The sequence below is a fragment of the Acipenser ruthenus genome, chromosome 9 (genome assembly GCF_902713425.1).
Source record: "Acipenser ruthenus chromosome 9, fAciRut3.2 maternal haplotype, whole genome shotgun sequence".
Taxonomy (NCBI): Eukaryota; Metazoa; Chordata; class Actinopteri; order Acipenseriformes; family Acipenseridae; genus Acipenser; species Acipenser ruthenus.
In genome coordinates, this window is record NC_081197.1 from 53,689,433 (window position 1) to 53,708,690 (window position 19,258).

At 36.4% G+C, this 19,258-nt stretch overlaps 1 protein-coding gene across 1 annotated transcript in view; it reads right to left on the minus strand.

Annotated features, from left to right (window-relative positions):
- Nucleotides 1-1,854: 1,854 nt before the first annotated feature.
- The window catches only part of LOC117405517 (exportin-4), a 58,472-nt gene continuing 41,068 nt past the window's right edge, over nt 1,855-19,258 (minus strand). The window contains exons 13-23 of the mRNA XM_034008623.3: nt 18,393-18,570; nt 16,756-16,915; nt 16,167-16,336; nt 15,068-15,242; nt 13,749-14,042; nt 12,389-12,569; nt 10,537-10,655; nt 10,010-10,140; nt 9,590-9,707; nt 7,626-7,718; nt 1,855-5,207 (exon numbers count right to left, since the gene is read on the minus strand). Of these exons, the coding sequence (XP_033864514.3) occupies nt 5,010-5,207; nt 7,626-7,718; nt 9,590-9,707; nt 10,010-10,140; nt 10,537-10,655; nt 12,389-12,569; nt 13,749-14,042; nt 15,068-15,242; nt 16,167-16,336; nt 16,756-16,915; nt 18,393-18,570 (1,817 nt within the window). The 3' untranslated portion in view covers nt 1,855-5,009. The remainder of the gene's footprint in view (nt 5,208-7,625; nt 7,719-9,589; nt 9,708-10,009; nt 10,141-10,536; nt 10,656-12,388; nt 12,570-13,748; nt 14,043-15,067; nt 15,243-16,166; nt 16,337-16,755; nt 16,916-18,392; nt 18,571-19,258) is intronic.

The window sequence follows — 19,258 nt, forward strand, 5'->3', positions numbered from 1 at the left end:
ACAACCCAGGTCAAACAAACTGGTAAAGGACAAAAAAAATAAAAATAAAGGAATAAATAGTGGCACATAAATTTTTTTATAATTTCTGACTCGGCCAGTACACCATGTCATTACTTTGAAATGAAGTTATTAATCATAGTACAATCTTGAAAAGTCAGACATATTTCATTGAACCATAATGTTGTCAGGTAATGTTGCAATAGTTTTCCTTGTAAGATTTATTTGTCACTTACTGGATAAATGTTATCGTGCTATATATATATATATATATATATATATATATATATATATATATATATATATATAACCTAGATTTTGTAAGGTTAAATAACTAAAATGTTACAATTACCCTAATTAGCATTTTCACTACCTACCCTTTCTAGTTTAGTTTAGCTTTTCATTTCCAATAAGTTTTCTGAACATCTCTTCGGGTCCAACACTATAGAGTAACCCTCTCCTCCATGTTTTGTTTACCATCAGAGGCTACCCTCCACTCTCTTTGCTGACAGTGTCCCTATCAAAAGGAAGTAATTCACTTACATTTCAAAACCTTTGTGACTCGCATTGTGTGCCCAACAACACTGAAGAACACTTTATGAAAAATAGGTTTACTTTTACTAATGGTGCTCCGAATCACTTAGAGACTAAAAGACAGAAGGTGTCGTATCACTAATAGCAGTTAGATTAATTTGTAAAACTTACAAATTCTAGACTGGAAAATGTCATGGTTGTCAAAAGTTTCAAAATCCTAACAGGCTACATAGTATCAGTAAATATTCTTTAACTGGGAGCTACTGTGTGCTCCATATACACTGAATTCACATTTACACATCTATCTATGTATACATCTTTAACTGTATATAATTCAGAAAAATAAAATCACCCACAGAAGAAACAGAATACTGTACATAAAATCAAGAGGTACTATAAATGTGATTTTGTCTGGATTTACACATAGTAAGTACAGTAGCATATTCTATAAACCAGTGAGATACAATAGGTACACTCACGCTTGTATCTTGAGTAGTGTTTACATTTTGACAACATTAACATTTAGTGAGTTCTAATAGTAAAATATTGAAGGCAGTTGAGGTATGGAAATTCTAGAATATTCAGCACATGGTGTTACATGTGCAAAATATATTTCATTATTATACATATGTGTAATAGCTTGTTGATTGCAATGGGATATATTACATTTTAAAACAGGTTTATTTATAATATAGGAGACACAACAGTTAAAAGTGGAATTGAAAAGAAAATCTATATGGACAAGGCCAAAATATGAATTGTAATGTGTAAAACTATCTATTAAATGTTATACTGGGCCATAAATTAAAAAAGAAAATAATACTAACAATTAAAAAAAAACCAGAAAGTTCTGCTAAGGAGTGCTTTTTAGGGTGTTCTGACTAATTCAATCAAGTCTGCAGTCCACTTAATCTTTTTTCAATATTGAGAGGGTTAAAAGTCCCAATTCAAACCTCTGTTTATCTTAACAGAATGTATATAACCGGTCTTTAAAACACATTTAATAAAACAGTACATTAAATTGGGCCCAATATATCCATCCACGGCACACAGAAGTATAGACAAAAATTAATATGACAAAGCCACACATTTCTAAAACTTTAACAAACAACCATTGTAAACAACAACAAAAAAGCAAACTTCAGTAATTTCAAATATAACAAAAGGACTGGCACCTTTGCATTAACAGTCTCATTTTAAAATATATTATTTGATTGAAAACCATTACACAGTAATTAAGCTGCATTATAAAGTCAATAGTCAGAAATGTGATAATTATTTCCAACATCTATTTGAAGCAAAACATTTTGGCAACAAAGCAGATGATAGTCAAGACAAAGTAGTTGGATTTAATGTTTAACAAAAGCACTCATAGCAGACTACAGGAAATTGCTACAAAGCAGTATCAAAAAAATATGGGAAAACCAAAATGCACAATCTAAACAATAATCAAGAAGTACCACAGAACAAATTCAACCGAGACGCTTGAAAGAAGTGGAGGTCCGGGGGAAAAAACAAAATAAAACAAACTGAGTCAGGAGATTAAAAGCCAATGACTTAAATAAAGATTTAGAAGCAACAGGCATACAAAGGCACCTAAACACAGAAGAGTTGTATGCACAAAGACCTCACTGCAAACCACGTTTAAAGAAAATTCATAAGACAAACCGTCTTAAATAAGCCAAGAAATAAGAACAGGAATCTGAAGCATACGTCAACAAAATTCTCTGTTCTGATGAGACTAAAGGGAAAGCCTTCAAATGAAGGTGGTTCGATCATGATGGGGGAGGGGGGGATGTGGGGTTAGCAGTTCAGGGACTGGAGACAGTCATGTGACTGAAGACTGAATGAATGCAGCCATGTATTAAAACATTCTACAAAGTACAATGATACCATCCGCACATAGGCTGATTGGCAGACAGTTTACCTTCCAACACGACAACGACACAAAGCTTACGACTAAGTCAACTCTGGAATTAAAAAAAAAAAAACAAAAAAAACCAAAAAAAAAAAACCACACAAATAAAAAGTTCTGGAATAGGCAGATCTCAATCCAATAGAAATGCTTTGGACTGATCTGAAGGAAATAGTAAAAGACAGAATGGTCCAGATTTCATCAACAAGATGCAACATACTGGTTATGAATTATCATACATGCCTGAAAGGATTATTGCCCACATTGCCAAACACGGAATACAAAAGCCAGAGCACTTCATCGCTCTTCTGGCAGTGATGAGAGCACACACCCGATCTCAAACCCCAGTGCACTGAAACGGACATGTTTAAAATACCTCTGAAACAGACTTTAAAAACTTACAAGTGTAAAGTTGTCAGGACGCTAACAATGAAAAGAAAAATGTACAGGTACATTATTTAAACAGTTGTAGCAACATGTGGGGACATAACGCAATATACTTACTCTTTAACCTCTTACCTTGGATTACAGTATAAGCATTGGGTGCCAATACTGCAACTGTATATTTGAGGAGGAAATCTAAATAATAGCTGGTATCTGGAGTAGTGACTCTCCTCATAAAGTATGCATTTTAACTTATTTTACTGTGAACCTAACCGTTGATACATAGATGGAGTCATTTTGGTTCTTTTCTTTGACCGCCAGCCCCCGCTGAATATTTTTGTCTGCATTATCCTTTGGTTTATGAATGGGCTCTGTATTTACAACTGAAGCAAACAAGTTGTGTCAGATCATATAAACACTCACACAAATACCTAACTATTAAACCCTCATAACTGGCTTTTATCTTATTATTTTTTTTAAGTCACAGTCGCATGTAATGTGATGAAAGCCAATAACCCAATCCAGAGATATTTGGAAAATATTAATTTAAAATGTTACCACAACCTCTGTTCTTTTTTTTTTTTTAAATTAAGGTCGCACTAGATTTACGCGGACACACAAGATTCCTCCATAAATATAAACTATTAATTAGAAAGGTTAGCCATTTTCCCTTTAGAATGTGATTGAAAAAGATCTAACAGGAACATGTATGCATGGGGAAAATATTTTTAGATCCTCTCAAAAATTATATATATATATAATTTGAGAGGATCGAAAAATATTTTCCCCAATCTTAAACATTACCAATAACAATAGCTTACAGGCACAACATCAACAGCTGACATTTAAATCCAGGTTAACAATTGGGTAGCTTTTAAGTATGGGTTTCATGTTCATAATATTCAAAAGGCTGGTTCTTTCAACTGCAGTTCCAACTGTCTGTGACACCCTTTTATTCTTAGACTCTTGGAGATTCTCATGCAGGAAATGCACTACTGAAGTAGTGACCTCTGATGAAACCATCAGCTCTCACACAGACAAAGTAAGATTAATGCAGCCTGAAATCATTTCAAGTTGTGTGTCTGGCTGAGAAATGTACATGCCTGAAACATGGTACTAATATGGCTGATCTAACACAAAAACAGCACAAGAAAAAAAAAAAAAAAAAAAATTATATACAGTTTTACATTTTGTAACATTTTTGAAATTATTAACAAGTATTCTAAATGTGTTTTTTTCTTTTCTTTAATAATGTCCCAACTAAAATCCCTGTGTATTAGAATACCTTTACATCATTATTGCTAAAGCAATGTAGATATCAGTTTCATTTGGGGGGAGGAGGGGTATTGGTAGAAACATAAGAAAAAGGATTTATGTTTCTGTTCCCCAATATGGCTTTAGCAGACCTGCAAGGAGCTACATTTTCTATTTGTAACTGAAGTCCTTTTCTTTCTTTGAAATGTCAACACCAGTGGTGGCCTCATATAAAAATAATAATACGAATGCGCTGTATCTCCTAGAGTTAAGGCCACATAACCCTTGACTTCTACATTATGGGAAGCAGAAATGAAAAATAAAAAAGACACACCTTCTCCTTCAGGTGGTATAAAATAGTATTTTGACAGTCGCAGATTACACAACACTGCAAACCTGCCTTTTTTTTTTTTTTTTTTTTTTAAACACATTTTACACCCCCAGAGTTAACAAAAGCGATTTGGTGTTTTATTCATCATTGCACGATCACATACCTACAGCCCTGCATGAAGAATAAAGCTTCTCAAAGCTGTTACATGTTTTTACTGTTCAATAATGTCTAGGTTCAAAAGAGGGCTCAGAAATGATGGATCTTTCTCTTAAGACAAGTTTGTTCAGGCCACTTAGATGGCTGGTTCCAAAAAACTAAAGGCACTCTGCACAAACTCTTCTCTGTGCCTATTCATCTGCACATGTTCGGAATTCAAAATGGCCTTTAACCTTTCTCTGGCTAAGTAAACAATATTTGAATGAGGAAATAAATGTGAATTCTAATTGTTTACTCCCAGTCCATCAATTCTCTTTTAGCCATATTTAGCCATCTTTGGCTATGAATGCAGCCTGCAAACAATACAAAAAAAATATATTTCGGCTTCAGCAATTTCTTGTCCAGCTGTGCAATCTTTCACCAAAGTCATCATGGTTGTTATTTTACACACAGCAGGCCCCCCACAGTTGCAACAAACTCCTCCAAGCTCTTAAGGAAGGCCATCTTCTGCTTGCGGTCCAGGGTGGGAGGGGAGCTGCTGGCTGTGAGCTTGTTGAAAGCATCAGCTAATCGCTGATAAATCACAGGGTCCTGTTGGCTTGACAACAGGGATTCCACCAACTCAGAATACTCTGCCTGTTAAAATGAGAAACAGAGAAGTTTTACCTGTGTGTTATTGTTACACAGTAAAGAAATCAAAGAACTGGAATTATGCATGTTGGTTATTTTGTGTAAGTTTTTTGTATTACGTTTTAGTCACAAGTATTCACTTTAGAAAAAAATGAATCAATCTTTTATTTATAAATATCTTATGTCCCAGGACAGACAGATCCTTGAGGTACACCTGTAGAGAGCGGGTGAAGAAAAAAAGAGAGAGAGCCACGCAAGGAAACCTTGAAGGTACGGTTAGAGAGATAGGCGGAATCAGGCAAGAGCAGTGCCTGAGATCAACCAGAGAGGAGAGGAGAACAACATGATTGAGAGTGTCAAAGTTCAGAATGGGGGTGGGGCAGGGGAAGATGGACTGAAGAACAGTCCTCTACTTTGGAGCAGAAGGAGGCAAATGTCAGGTGTAAAGGAGGAGGATTGGGGAGGGGGTGGGTGTTTCGGAAGGGAGGAAAAGGTGGAGAAAAGTCGTCAGAGGTTGTTAGTGGAGGACAGGATGATAGATTGATAGTAGGAGTGTTTGGCAGAGATGAGGGCTGTCGAGAAGGAGGAGAGGAGTGAGCGGTAGTCAATCAGAGTGTAGCTTGGATCTCTTCCATCTCCTCTCAGCAGTGAAAATATGAATGTAAATGTCACTACCAGCTCCATTCAGTTATACTTGATTTACTCTGACACACAAGATTCCTCCATTAAATAAACATTACGGGATGATGGGAGTGTAGAGGATAGCGAGGGCTAGGGAACGGAGGTGCAAGCAGGTCGGGAGACGATAGGAAAGGAGTCATTTGCGGTGAGAGAACAACAGTGCCGGCACTAGGAATTACTGGGCCCGGGTGCAAGACAGAAGTGGACCCCCCCCCCCCCCATTCCGAGAAGGAGAGGGGGGATGATAGTAGGGGAAAGAGGAGAGCAGTTTCTGGAGAAAATCAGATGAGGCTGCTAGTTTACTGTGTTCTAATATTGATGCCAGGTGGCTCTTTAAACTTTGTGGGAACCCCTGTGACATTATTTATAAACTGTAAGACAGGGGCTCAATTTAAAAATGATGGTTCGGCTATCCTTATAATAAAAAATAAATAAATAAAAAAAATAAATAAATAAATAATCAATCACATTTGTTTGTTTTGTTAATAGATACTTCTAAGGATAGCTGCATTACCTATCTTGACTTAATATTAATAAAATGTTGATACCAAAAATGCTACATAACACAGAAATGTAGTATTACAGCCACTATCTACAGTCCCAAATGTATCAAGCCTATTACAGTACTTTTCTAATAAGACAGAATGCTGTAAACTCCCAATTGTCAACCCCCACACCCCACAACTGTAAATGGAAAAAGAGGAGGTATCAGTGCGATGAAAAGTTGATGACTGGGACTTATGACTAGGATGTACAGAATGGTATAGAATGTAGTTTTTCAGAACAAAGGAAAATATAAAGTGTGACATATTTACATATCCTCCTGCGGGGGAAACGAATCAACATCTAGGCTGGTTAAACTTCAAAAAAAGTGTTAATCAGTGTGCACACATCGTCCAAACTAATAGCTTTTTAAAGAGACAAAATCATCCATAGTTATTCCACAGTCAATAAATGCTGAATTTTTAAATACTGAAAGAAAATTAACACATTTTATGAAAAACATTTAAACTAGAAGTCTTTTTCAATGTCTTCAGTTTTCTTTTAGTATTTCTAAATAGACAAAATCCTATGAAAACCAGCTGTTACACAAAATTCTATGCACCTACAGTAGCAGTAAAGGCCGCTACACACCAGACGCGATACGACACAATGAATAGAACCTATACTTTTGATAAGTATCTTTCACACCACAGGCGACACAAAATAAATATTGGAGAAGTACTGAATCCTATTTTTTGTGACATTGTTGCGCGACAACTAGGGCATTGAGCAATCAGGAGAACAGCTTCAATGCACGTGGTCCAGCAGGGTGAAGCAGTATCCAGAATGACAGAGGAAACAAGAATACTTGCCATGAAAAAATATCCAGAGCTTTGACAAAGATCATCGCAATTATAAAAATACAGAGATGAAAGATGATATATGGGAGTCCATTTAGAAGGAACTGGATAAGCCTGGTGTATATGATTTATTGCCATATATGTTGAAATACCGTCAGAGAAGACACTCATTTCCACATCATGTTGACGACTATGTACCAGTCTTGAGCTGTCACATCACGTCTGTGTCGCTTCAGGTGTGAATGGTCATGTCGCTACAAAAACATTTTGTCACCTGATGATAAATTGCATCGTGTCTGGTGTGTAGAGGCCTTAAGGCCTTCTGCTTTTTAAGGACACATTTTATTGGTTCCTTGACTCATCCTAATAGCAAGGTTTCTCTCAAAGATTTCCCTCTTACCTGATGCAAACAAACTAATGTGTACAATGCTTCGCCTGCAGCTACGGTCATCTCTGTGTTGTGTTTCTGCAACACTAGCATGTCAAAAACAAGCTGAAAAATTAAAACAAATTCATTTTACTCCATGAACAGGCAAAATATATTACATCCACGTTTCTCAGATCACATAGTCAATTATTCAATACATGTAGAATGGTTTACTGTTTTATTAGATGTAAAAAATAGCAGTAAAGTACTTTAGCTGGAAGGGGCTCAGTGCAGATTGCTGAATGAAACCAGGGCACACTATTGAAGCACAAGCAGACACCCATAGGCAGTGGCTGTGTTTAAAACGTTAACAAACCTTTCTGCTGGTCCTATCTTTGGAATACCCTTTTCAACCCGAATTGCTATTGCCTTAATTTATTATTCACATAACAGTGGACAGTAATAAACTGTGAAACGAAATCAAACACAACTTAACACAGATGAAAGTGAGAAGTAGTAAAACAAGCTGAAAAGTGGCAGGAATCTGGGATCCGCTGCCATGTTGGATTTTTTGCTCAGGAGCCCAAACTGAATGAAGTTAAGATTCAGATTACACTTGAAATTAGAATGTATACCAAATAAGAAGTGAACTTTAACTGCTGGTTTCACAAACCCAGAGATGCCAATACTTGAGAGTGAATAAAACAGCACCTGCCAAGCAAAATTAGGTAAATGATTTTTTCAAATGTTTTTGGACAAGTCAGGACGGTAAAATAGGGTTTGTGAAACAATGCAAGTATCCAGTCCAATAAAGTTGAGGTAAAATATATATTTAGTTTCAAGTGAAATCTATTTTTTCTTACATGTGCACAAGAGCTGAAATACATGTTGAACAGCATGTATTTTCTTTTCTTGTTCTCAAATACAACTTGTTTACATCAGAAAGTCATTCCCTTTTAATTGTAAAGGTCAAAAAAGAACGATGTACACTTTCAATTGTTCTTTTTGAGCTTTAATAACAACAATAATAATAATAATAATAATAATAATAATAATGATAATAATAATCATTGAACCTACAAAAGAAGCCACACACAATACTTTCAGTGCGGCACACACAAGGCAAGAGCCCTTGAACTGGAGCTAATCATCTACTAGTTTGGGCCTCTTTGCAATACTAAGCACTTAATATTGTAAATGTTTATTTTAGTACAAAGTTGACATTTTCTGCTTCATTTTATGTTACCATGGGAAAAAAATGTAAGAAAATTGTGCTAATAAAAACAAACACTAACTGCTTATGTCATGTAAGTTTAATAATAAAAAAAATAAATAAAAACTTACAAAAGGGTATGTGTACAACTTTAAAAAACAAATCTTAACGTTCTGTTAAAAAAAGTTTAAAATGGCCTCTTAATTTTTCACTCTTTCAAATCAAATGTCTGTTAACTTCTTGTTTTTCAAAAGATGCTTGTTTAAACATGGGATGTATTTTGTAATTCGCTGGATCACCATGTTTGTCTCCATCAACATCAAGTCACAAAGAAAATGCAGACGACAGGCTGTAGTTACTGCGACGAGTATTAATTATTTCTGCAGAGAATATGGCTTTCCAACGCCTTGTACCCTCTTTACACATAATCAGGGGTTCACATAACTGGTACTTGGGTACGCAATGCGCACCAGTAAAAAAAATGCTGACTTAGTTACTGTTGTATAAGACGCAAGCGTACTGTCAGTATATTTTAAACAGGAAAGTATTTCTGATAAAGGTAGAGACAGTGCTCACGGTTTGAAGGTGAGCTATACTAATTTATGCATTATTCCAGTAGAGTGGGGGTCTATAGACTTTGTCAACAGTGTCCGTGACCAACCACCCCCCAGCCCAACCACCACCCTAGGGACTAAGTAAAAGCAGAAAACTGCCAATCAGTGGAGATTTTTTTTTATCTCTGTTAACATAGAAAATGATAAAATACACAATGTTCAATAGCTACCTTAAGGAAGTGCCTGGTTGCAGCAAAAAGGGGCGATTCTGTCTCTTGCGCCTTAGCACACTGCTCCGCCAGGGGGGTTATAGCTTCTAAACACAGTTGGCTGACTTCTGAGCTCATCCTGTTTGCAGGAGTTAAGGGAAATGGCACTGAATTGCATTAGCACTACTTTCTCCAAAACCTGATTTTAATAGGAAGGCATGTAAGATTCGTCTCAGCCCAGTGTATTGTCATAAATGATCAGAAATCCTTTAAAATAAAAAGAAATACAAAAATACATGTTTCTTTACATATTAAAGTGACAGCATGTTTTGGAGTATGAGAAAAGTAATTTGAGATGACATTAACAGTTTTAAGTGTGGTCACCTGTTCCATGTGTTAATTTCAATGCTTGAACACAACTGAAATGTAGTCAAAGGATACGAGGTCATGCCAAGCTCCAGGGAAAACATCAGGCTCTTAAAGAGATCATCCGGTAGCTGTGGAATTTTCTCAGGGAAGATCTCGCAAATGAAGGTGATGAGTTTATAATACTGGTTACACAGAGATGGAAACTATTGAAAACAAGAGGGTTAAAAATGAAAGCTACCAGCCACATTTCCAGAACCCAACAAAGTATCATTTTTTGCTAATTGTACTATTGGTTTTATGAGGAGAACACTGGTCCAGTTGTAATGAGGACTGATTTCACAGGAGAATGACTCTTTATCCTGGATTGGATTCAGTGGGTAACCATGACAGGTTTTTTTTTTTTTTAAACCTACTACTGATTCTCTTTGGCACTCATGAATTGTACTTTGTTATGTTTTTCAAACTCTCTATGTGCACAGTTTATTTTAAATTAAGGATTTCCTTTTCAAATTTATTACAATAGATTATGTGTAAATGGACTTAAACACATCAGACATTTCTGTTTTGAAATAAAATGACTATTTTACAGTAATACTTACTTTTAGCAGATCTTGTGACATAAGTGGCAGCACTATATTAACTCCATATAGTACAACATCTGCAGCCGATACTGATCTGTCTGCTGCCTGACCTGGTTCTTGCCCTCTGAAAACTTCATCTGAAACAACAAAGGGACGTTAGTAAGTGCAGGTCATAAAGGCTTATTTTAACAATGCAGGTTAGCATTCTGACTGCAAATTCAGACACACTGACTGTTTCCCAACAATTAATCAAGGTAGTTTACTCAGAATCTAAACAACATGGGGGAAGCAGTAAACCCTAACACCTCAAAGGAAGACCTTTTAGCAAATTAGGTAACGACACAGACTTCCTGGCCTCTCAAAGGTCCTAGAAGGGCCGATATAACTAGGTAAATGGAAAAAATATTTAGGAAATTAAAAGATTTCAAACAAAATAAATAACAGAAGTCCATAGGTGTTAAGAAACACTGAGACTAAATAAATATATCCTGAATCAAACAAAATCAGTAATAAGATAACATTAAGAATATCTGAAATGAACTAAATTAAAGCTCTGATCTGCCTGCATTGAACACTGATGTGTTTCATATTAAAAGAAAGGTAAATCATATAAATAAGACCAAATATAAACTAGAAAGTGAAGTATCAAATTGTATTACCTTAAAGTTACAAGCACTGATTAAGAAAATAATTCTCAAATTCATGACATGAGGAGATGGTGCTTAACACAGCTCTGATATGGCCAGCCAATCAGAAACTCTCTCTAGCTCCTTTATTCCAAAATCCCATAAAGCAAGAGTTTTAGCACCTAAAATTAATTCTTCAAAATGGCTGCCACGTTGTTTAGTTGTACCACTGCTCCACTGTTCCATGCTTGCCATACAAAACTCGCTTGAGTCGTTAAATCAGCTTCTTTACTGAACGCCGAAAGGAGGCTGTGTGGTCCAGTGGTTAAAGAAAAGGGCTTGTAACCAGGAGGTCCTCGGTTCAAATCCCACCTCAGCCACTGACTCATTGTGTGACCCTGAGCAAGTCACTTAACCTCCTTGTGCTCCGTCTTTCGGGTGAGACGTAGTTGTAAGTGACTCTGCAGCTGATGCATAGTTCACACACCCTAGTCTCTGTAAGACGCCTTGGATAAAGGCGTCTGCCAAATAAACAAATAATAATAATAATAATAATAATAATAATACCATGCCTACTACAGGCATAAACACACACAGTGCACCAATGAAGCGCCAGATCGACCGAGAATAAAACCCGCCCCAGTGTCAATCTTTCTGTTGCACCAATTAGAAAAGCTACTTGGAGGCAATTGCCAAACCCCTTCCTTTTTATAATATCCGCCCTTACTGTGGAACTAGAGCAGTCTGATACGTGACAGGCTACTGATGATAAATTACTAAAATGAATGCATAAAAAAATATGCGTTTGGTGACATTTGTCACGTGACCGGTTATACGTCTAGCATATTATTAAACGTTTAACCACTTCTTTAGAGTTTATATGTTTAAAATTCCCATCCCTAATATCTTGTTTTCTCAATATACATATTTCATTTTGTTTTAAACACATGCCGTTCCTCTAGTTAGTTTATGAAGCACTACATTAAAATAAACATTTTAATTTTAATCTAATTTAGGACGACATTGCACTGTCATTCTGTCAGTACAACTACCGGTAGGTAGCCTTACAATGTTTTTAATTACTTGTGACTGTTTTTATACATATAAGCTTAATAGTTACCAATTAATAAATACATTTAAAACGAACACATTGGTTACTTTACCCTATTTTATTTTAATGCCATACGTCATGGTGTTCCATGACTTACTGGTATCTTGTTAATGTTTCCATTTTCAGCCCCTACCGGTGTCACTGAAGTCGATGAACTCTTTGGAGAGGAGGTTAGTGAGCAGCTCCATGATCAGGAGAAGGTCCTGGTACTGGTCCTCCTCTGCAGACATGTCTACTCGCTTCCTACCAAGGTTGTTTTTGGAATAAACCTGCAACAGTGTCAGACAGGCTTCGTACAGCTTCATTGATTTGGACTGCAAAAAAAAAAAAAAAAAAAAAAAAGTTCATTTTTCAAAATTACTTTTAGCAAGAATAATTAAAGACATTACTTATTGGGTAACTCATGTACTGTCTTAATTTGACTCTCTGTTGAAAGAGACTGAAGTAACACTATTATATTTTATAATATTTCTGAACTAATGGAATTCTACATTTCTACCAAGATATTCATGAAGCAGTATCAGCTAGCGTATTTCAATTAAAACGACAGTTAATAATGGAGATGCACTAGTAGGCTTTGTAGCATTAAAGCACATGTATTATTTAAATTTTACTTTTATCCAACTACTACACACTTTGAAGGTCTAAATATTTTCTTTAAAAAAAATGTGTTTAGTGCGAGAAACAAGGTATGGGGGCATTTGTCTAAAGACTATGAAATTAGTAAAAAAAAAAATCAATAAAATGTATCCCTTTATATTATTATTTATTTCTTAGCAGACGCCCTTATCCAGGGCGACTTACAATCGTAAGCAAATACATTTCAAGTATCACAGTACAAGTAAAAATACAATTAAGAGCAAGATAAATACTATTATCCATTGTTTGGTGTCATATTTCAGTTTATAAGAACAGGAAAAGAATATAAGAAGCCTATATTTATATCCTGAAAGTTACATTTTGTACTTGATATACCACAACATGGATGATAAGCAGAGAGGAAATAAGCCTATAAAGCACTTCCTGAAGGTCAAATTTTTTATGCTGTGGAGCCCGTTAACTGTTTCAGTGCTGCCTAATTGAAGTGCTTAGTTTGAGAATACCAGCATTTCTAGTTTGCTACTATCCATAAAATAAATAAATAGTACTACCTCACTCAAATCTCTCTCTATTAGTTAGTTAGTTAATAATAAATAACCAGTAAAGCGAGTTACCAGGGGATCAAAAAGTACACACTTTTAGGATCTAAATATAGGCTTCTCATATTTCCCCTTTCTTCTAATCTAATTATAACACCAAACAATGGATAATAATGTGTAAAGAGTTTATTTTACTAGCTTCAATGTCTCCAAGGAACATAGTTTACTCTGACCTGAAAAGGATATAAAAAAAAATATCTCGTAGTTTTTCATTAAATCTGAAATAATCTAAATGACTTGTCACAAGACTGTGAATGTATCAACTGAAACGTGGATTTTAGCCCATTTACTCACCTCTCCTAGATAGCAAATCTGTTTATGTGCAACTTCAACAAACACTTCAATTATTAAGTTAACAGTCTCTGGGGTGTTCTTGTAAATCTCCATAAGGCCGATGCAGTTGTTTAGAAAGTCCATTAAAAAGTTAAACAGAATAACGACGTTATCTATTTGCGTTGCCTCTGCAATTCCACAAAGTGCCTCTAAGGTGGCGATGATCTCCTGCTTCACCTCCTCCTCCTGACAGATCTGCTGGAAATTCTCTTGGTTGATAACATTCATGAACCTCTGCTGAAGAGGCTGAAGAACCTGCGAAGCAACACCGCCACGAATTATCACAGAGAATGCAATTTCCAAATCAGCCAATTTATATGCACAAACACAATTTAAATCCCTTTCTTACTCGCTAGCTTACTGGTGTTGCCTGGTAACAATGTAACACAATGGGCTTGGGTCACTAAGTCAATTCCATATTACCAATATTGATGACTTTCTCAACACTGCAGACCAGTGTACAAGTCTAGGAAATACACCCACACAAAACCATCTGTACATTCCGAGTGTTTCTTTTTGACATGATGGTGGTCTGACATGAAATAAACCTGCTACTTCTTAGGCCAATCATCAATTGTATGATGAATGTTATCACATGCTTATATGGGTTAATTATTAAAAAAAAAAAAAAAGATATGTAACTAGATGACTAGGGAATTCAAAGTGGAAATATTAGAGGCTGCTATTATTTGTGCTATAAGATCCCATTGCACAGACAGCAAGATATCCTTGCAGGGCTCAATCAAGGCCTGTCCATTTGCCTTGGACATAAAAAAAACTTCCAACTTAATCAGTGGTTCGTAGGACAAGTGCATCATTGGTGTGTGCCGGTATGTATGCAGTGGTACAGTAGCTAAAGATCAGAGATGCTGGGAACCAGTGAACACCACTTCTGCAGTGTACATAACATACTGATACCTCTTACCAATCAAAATGCAGTTTCAGTCAGTCAGTCAAGCGCAGTACTATTATGGGATGTAGATGCACGTTCCGCAGACGACTGTGCATCTAAGCTGGAATTTTATTTGTGGGATAAATGGCAATAGTGGCCGAAACGCAGGACAAACCCAGTTGAAACTACAGATGCACCAATCATCGGATTGGAATCGGAGCTGATTATTAATAAAATAGCTTAAAAAGGAGAATAATAAATTACAAACTAATTAAGAAATAAACATCACTCAGACATATATTACAATTATGGGGCACTGCTAGGCTCCTTTCTCGGACATTCACTGTTTAAAAGATATGTCAGAAGAGCATTAGCAAAGCATTCTTACTTCGGTCCAGTACTGCTGTTTAGTTTCTGAATCCATGTGTGCAAACCCCCCTAAAACCAGGGCCTTCATCAGGGTCCTCTGCACCGAGCTGGAAAGGGAGTGCAGCGGAGGGGTTCTATTGGCAAACTGCTTGGCCAAATTCCACCAGTTCTCACACTGGATTACGATATTAGCCCTTAAAGAAAAAGCAATTGGTTTATTTGTAAGATTTATGTGCTAGCGGTTAGTGCAACAGAGCTAGAAAACCCTAATTCAGCTGCAGTGTGGTGGGAGTCTTGCTTATGGGTCAGTCTCCAATACTTTGTACCAAAAGTGGGAACACAAGGTGGGATCAAGTGGGATCACAACATTATAAAATTACTTTAATGCATTAATTTCTTTACTTATCAAATGTGTAAGGTATGAGATTATACAAGCAAGTCTTTTTTTTTTTATTTAGTCGTTCCCAATTATTTTTTATTATTTTCTCCAAATATGGTATGGCCAATTATTTTTTAGGCTCAGCTCACTGCTACCACCCCTGCGCTGACTCAGGAGGGCTCACCATGCAGCCACCCAAGAGCTACAGCGTCTGAGGACAACGCAGCTCTCTGGCAGCTTACAGGCAAGCCCGCAGACGCCCGGCCAGACTACAGGGGTCGCTGGTGCGCAGTGAGCTGAGGACACCCTGGCCGACCTAACCCTCCCTCCCCCCGGGCGACGCTCAGCCAATTGTGCGCCGCCCCCTGGGAGCTCCCGTCCATGGTCGGCTGTGGAATAGCCTGGACTCGAACCGGCGACGTCCAGCCTATAGAGCGCATCCTGCACTCCACGTGGAGCGCCTTTACCGGATGCGCCACTTGGGAGCCCCAGCAATACATTTTTGAAAGATGAAAATGAACTCCTGAGCCAAATAATAATTCACAAAAAAGTTGTATCGGAGAAAGACACAAGCAAAATTATAGAAACTTAAAACATTTCCATTTTTTTTTATTTTAGTATTTCATGTTATTTTGAAACTGAAAGGCAAATGTATGATCACTGAAATTGTACCTCTAAAATGTTTCCATGCTTAACAATTATTTTGTGGGTGGCACTGACACGCAGATCAAGTACTTACCTTTCCCTTCGTTCTACCAACGTAACCAGCAATTCCACTGTGTCATTTGCCAAGTCCGGCTCTGAACTCCACACTGACAGGTTATTAATGACCTTTTCAAGAATATATCCCACAATCCACTGGGCACCTTCAGTGTCTGCACCAAAGGCAGCACTAAATGGTATGCTTATCTAGAAAACAAAATGGATATCAAATCATTAATGCTTTGTTCCATACAAGTTAAATAAAATCATAAGTAAAAAGTGTGGAAAAGTGTATTTATAGGAAATATAGGAAATTGAGTAATTAAGATTGCTATAGAGTAATTAAGATTACTATTGCCAGGTCAGATCCCCCCCCCCACCCCCCCCCATGTATACACCTGCTTATTTTTAAAATTGGTGCAATAGGATAACAATTTCTGGCTTTGTTTCAATATTTAGATTTAATGGTCTAAAACAGAAGCAGATTTAACAATACCACCCTTTTGCTTGTGTGGTTTCATGGGTGATTTATTGCCTAAATGGAAACAGGCCTCCATTACAGCCATAAGATCATTAAAATAGTCCCTTTGGATCTTAATGCAGAAAACAAGAAAGCATATTCTTACCTGGTCATATAACTTCTCATCAACTAACAGGTATGTTTTGGACCATCTTTTCAGGAACCACACTATATCCTTTCCCATCTGTGGGCTAAGCAGGTCTGTCAAGTTTGCTCTTGTTGCCCGAGACTCCACTTCTGAAGTTCTCAGAACAGAAGACAGTAACCTGAAATCATAAACAATGAAGATGACACAAGCCATGAAACAAAATCTCAAACCCTACTGTGTCACTTCAACCTTGTATAGTACGGGTGAGTGGCTAAACCAGTTTTGTTTACAGTATTGATAGCGTTCCTGTTATGCTACATGGTTAATGCTATGGACAAAGTAAAGGAAAAAGTCATTTTCATGTGACCACCTTTTTATTCAACGTCTTGTACAAAACACGTCAGTACTCCTCAGATTTCTCACCTCGCACTTGAACATTCCATCCACTTCTACCTTGCTGTCAATCACCATCATCACAACCGGTTTGCCTTTGAATTTTTCTACAGCAAACATCAACATTTGACTGCAAACATGCTTATAAACCAAGCGATGATATTTGCAGCCTTAGCAAAGTGTCCCCAGGAAGATCTTTTTGTCAACTGATACTGTACTTTGAAAGGGGTTTTGAAGGAACGACACAGAATATGTCAATTAGCAGACATGGGACTGCAGCGGGACAGCCTATTTATTCTCAAAGTAGTTTTGTCTACTAGGGAATCTCTTTTTTTTTTTTTTACTAACTCCATATGTGTAAATCCTTAGTAACAGCACTGGAAGCTGACTTGTGCAATGTCAAGTGAACTGTAGATTTAAAACCAATAATCATACGTCTTAGCATTAAAATACTTTCATGGTTTTCCTGTAAGCAATTTATTTACTGCTCTTAAATAACCTGTATAAATGTTTGTGTTTTAAACAATATGAATTATAATTTCCTAATTCTGTTTACTATCAACTGAACAAAGCACTTTATTTATTTATTTATTTATTTTGTACATTATAATTTTTCTAATAAACAAACTGCAGCACCACATTGTTTTGAGCAAAAAATATAGCATAATAGGATAACACATACTGTGGCAGTATAACATATTACAACTTTAGGGAGTTATTTTAAAGTTTTAGTGTCTTTATATTTATAAAAAAAAACAAAAAAAAACATTAAATGCAATAAAACAGCCAATTTTAAAATATAAAACAGCCAAGTTTAAATCATTCTGTGAAAGGAAGTGTAATTTCTGTGGGTTCATTTTTTTATTTAAGTAATTTACAATAATAAATCTAATTTTTTAGTAAGCCTTCATTTTAGAACTTACATGAGTCCTGTATACTGTGATATTAAGACTACCACAGCATTTTCTTTTGATGGTTATCATACCGTGGAAATGTTATGCCGGCCCATCCCTATTATACAGTACATCTCAGTCTACAGCTAAAAACTTTAGCACTGTTTTACAGCATTTGCAAAATCTCTTCATAATAATATATTATAACAGGTTGCTAGTGTTCAGAGGCTTTTCTTGTAAAACATTTAAATACAAAAAAGAATTCCTCCACTCTCTTCCCCCACCAAAAAAAACCCCAAAAAAACCCAAAAAGGCCACTCTTTCCCCTCCATTTCAGCACATAGTTTTGTTTTTTTGTGCAGGACTTGCCTGATAGCTGAATCTGTCCTGTTACATCCTGGGATAGAAGATGTCTTCTCCCCAGGGGATCCCAGGACCTGAAGGGTTGTATTGATGTCCACTTCGGTCGAGTGCTTGATGGAATATTCCATTATCTCTGGAGGTATAAGAGGGGTCTCGCCCTGAGTCTCATCAGCCAAGAGGCAGCCTATGTAAACAGATCACAAAGCCCTTGTCAAAATGTTTGTTATTGAATTGATTTGGTTTATTTTAGCATTTCTAAATTCAGCACTACTGAGTGTTTAACCCCTTAAGGTTCACAAGGAATTGAGCGGTTGTTCAAGCGGTTTCTTTTTAAAATACATTTGAGAGTGACTAAAGTATCACGAGGAAACTGACAATGTGGATGTCCTGATCCAACCTGTCTACATTTTAAACACTGTTTCGTGCACCTCATTCCAAAAAAAATAAAATGTCCCTTGTACTTTAAAGGGTTAACAGTTATGCATGATACTTCAATTCAAAGGGCTACCACAGCCTGTATTTTAATGTTTTCCTTTTCTTACATTCCTCAACAAATACTAAATGAATACAAATTAATAGGAATGTACAGCGCTTTGTGTTCAGATTGGCCTTCAATGCATAACGTATTAGTTCAGAGCACTGACAATATTACTCCTGGATCTACTTTCTTTAATCAAAATAACATGGATAATTGATTCTTTAATTCTATTCAGTAATTTAATTCTATGAGTTTTTCAATTTTCTGCATTGCCCCCCCCCCCCCCAGTTAGAACAGAGAATTATAGTCCTACTTTGCATATAACCATTACAAATATGTTGACAAAAGATCACACAACCTAGGCACTGTCTTTCATACGATTACAGAAGGCTTA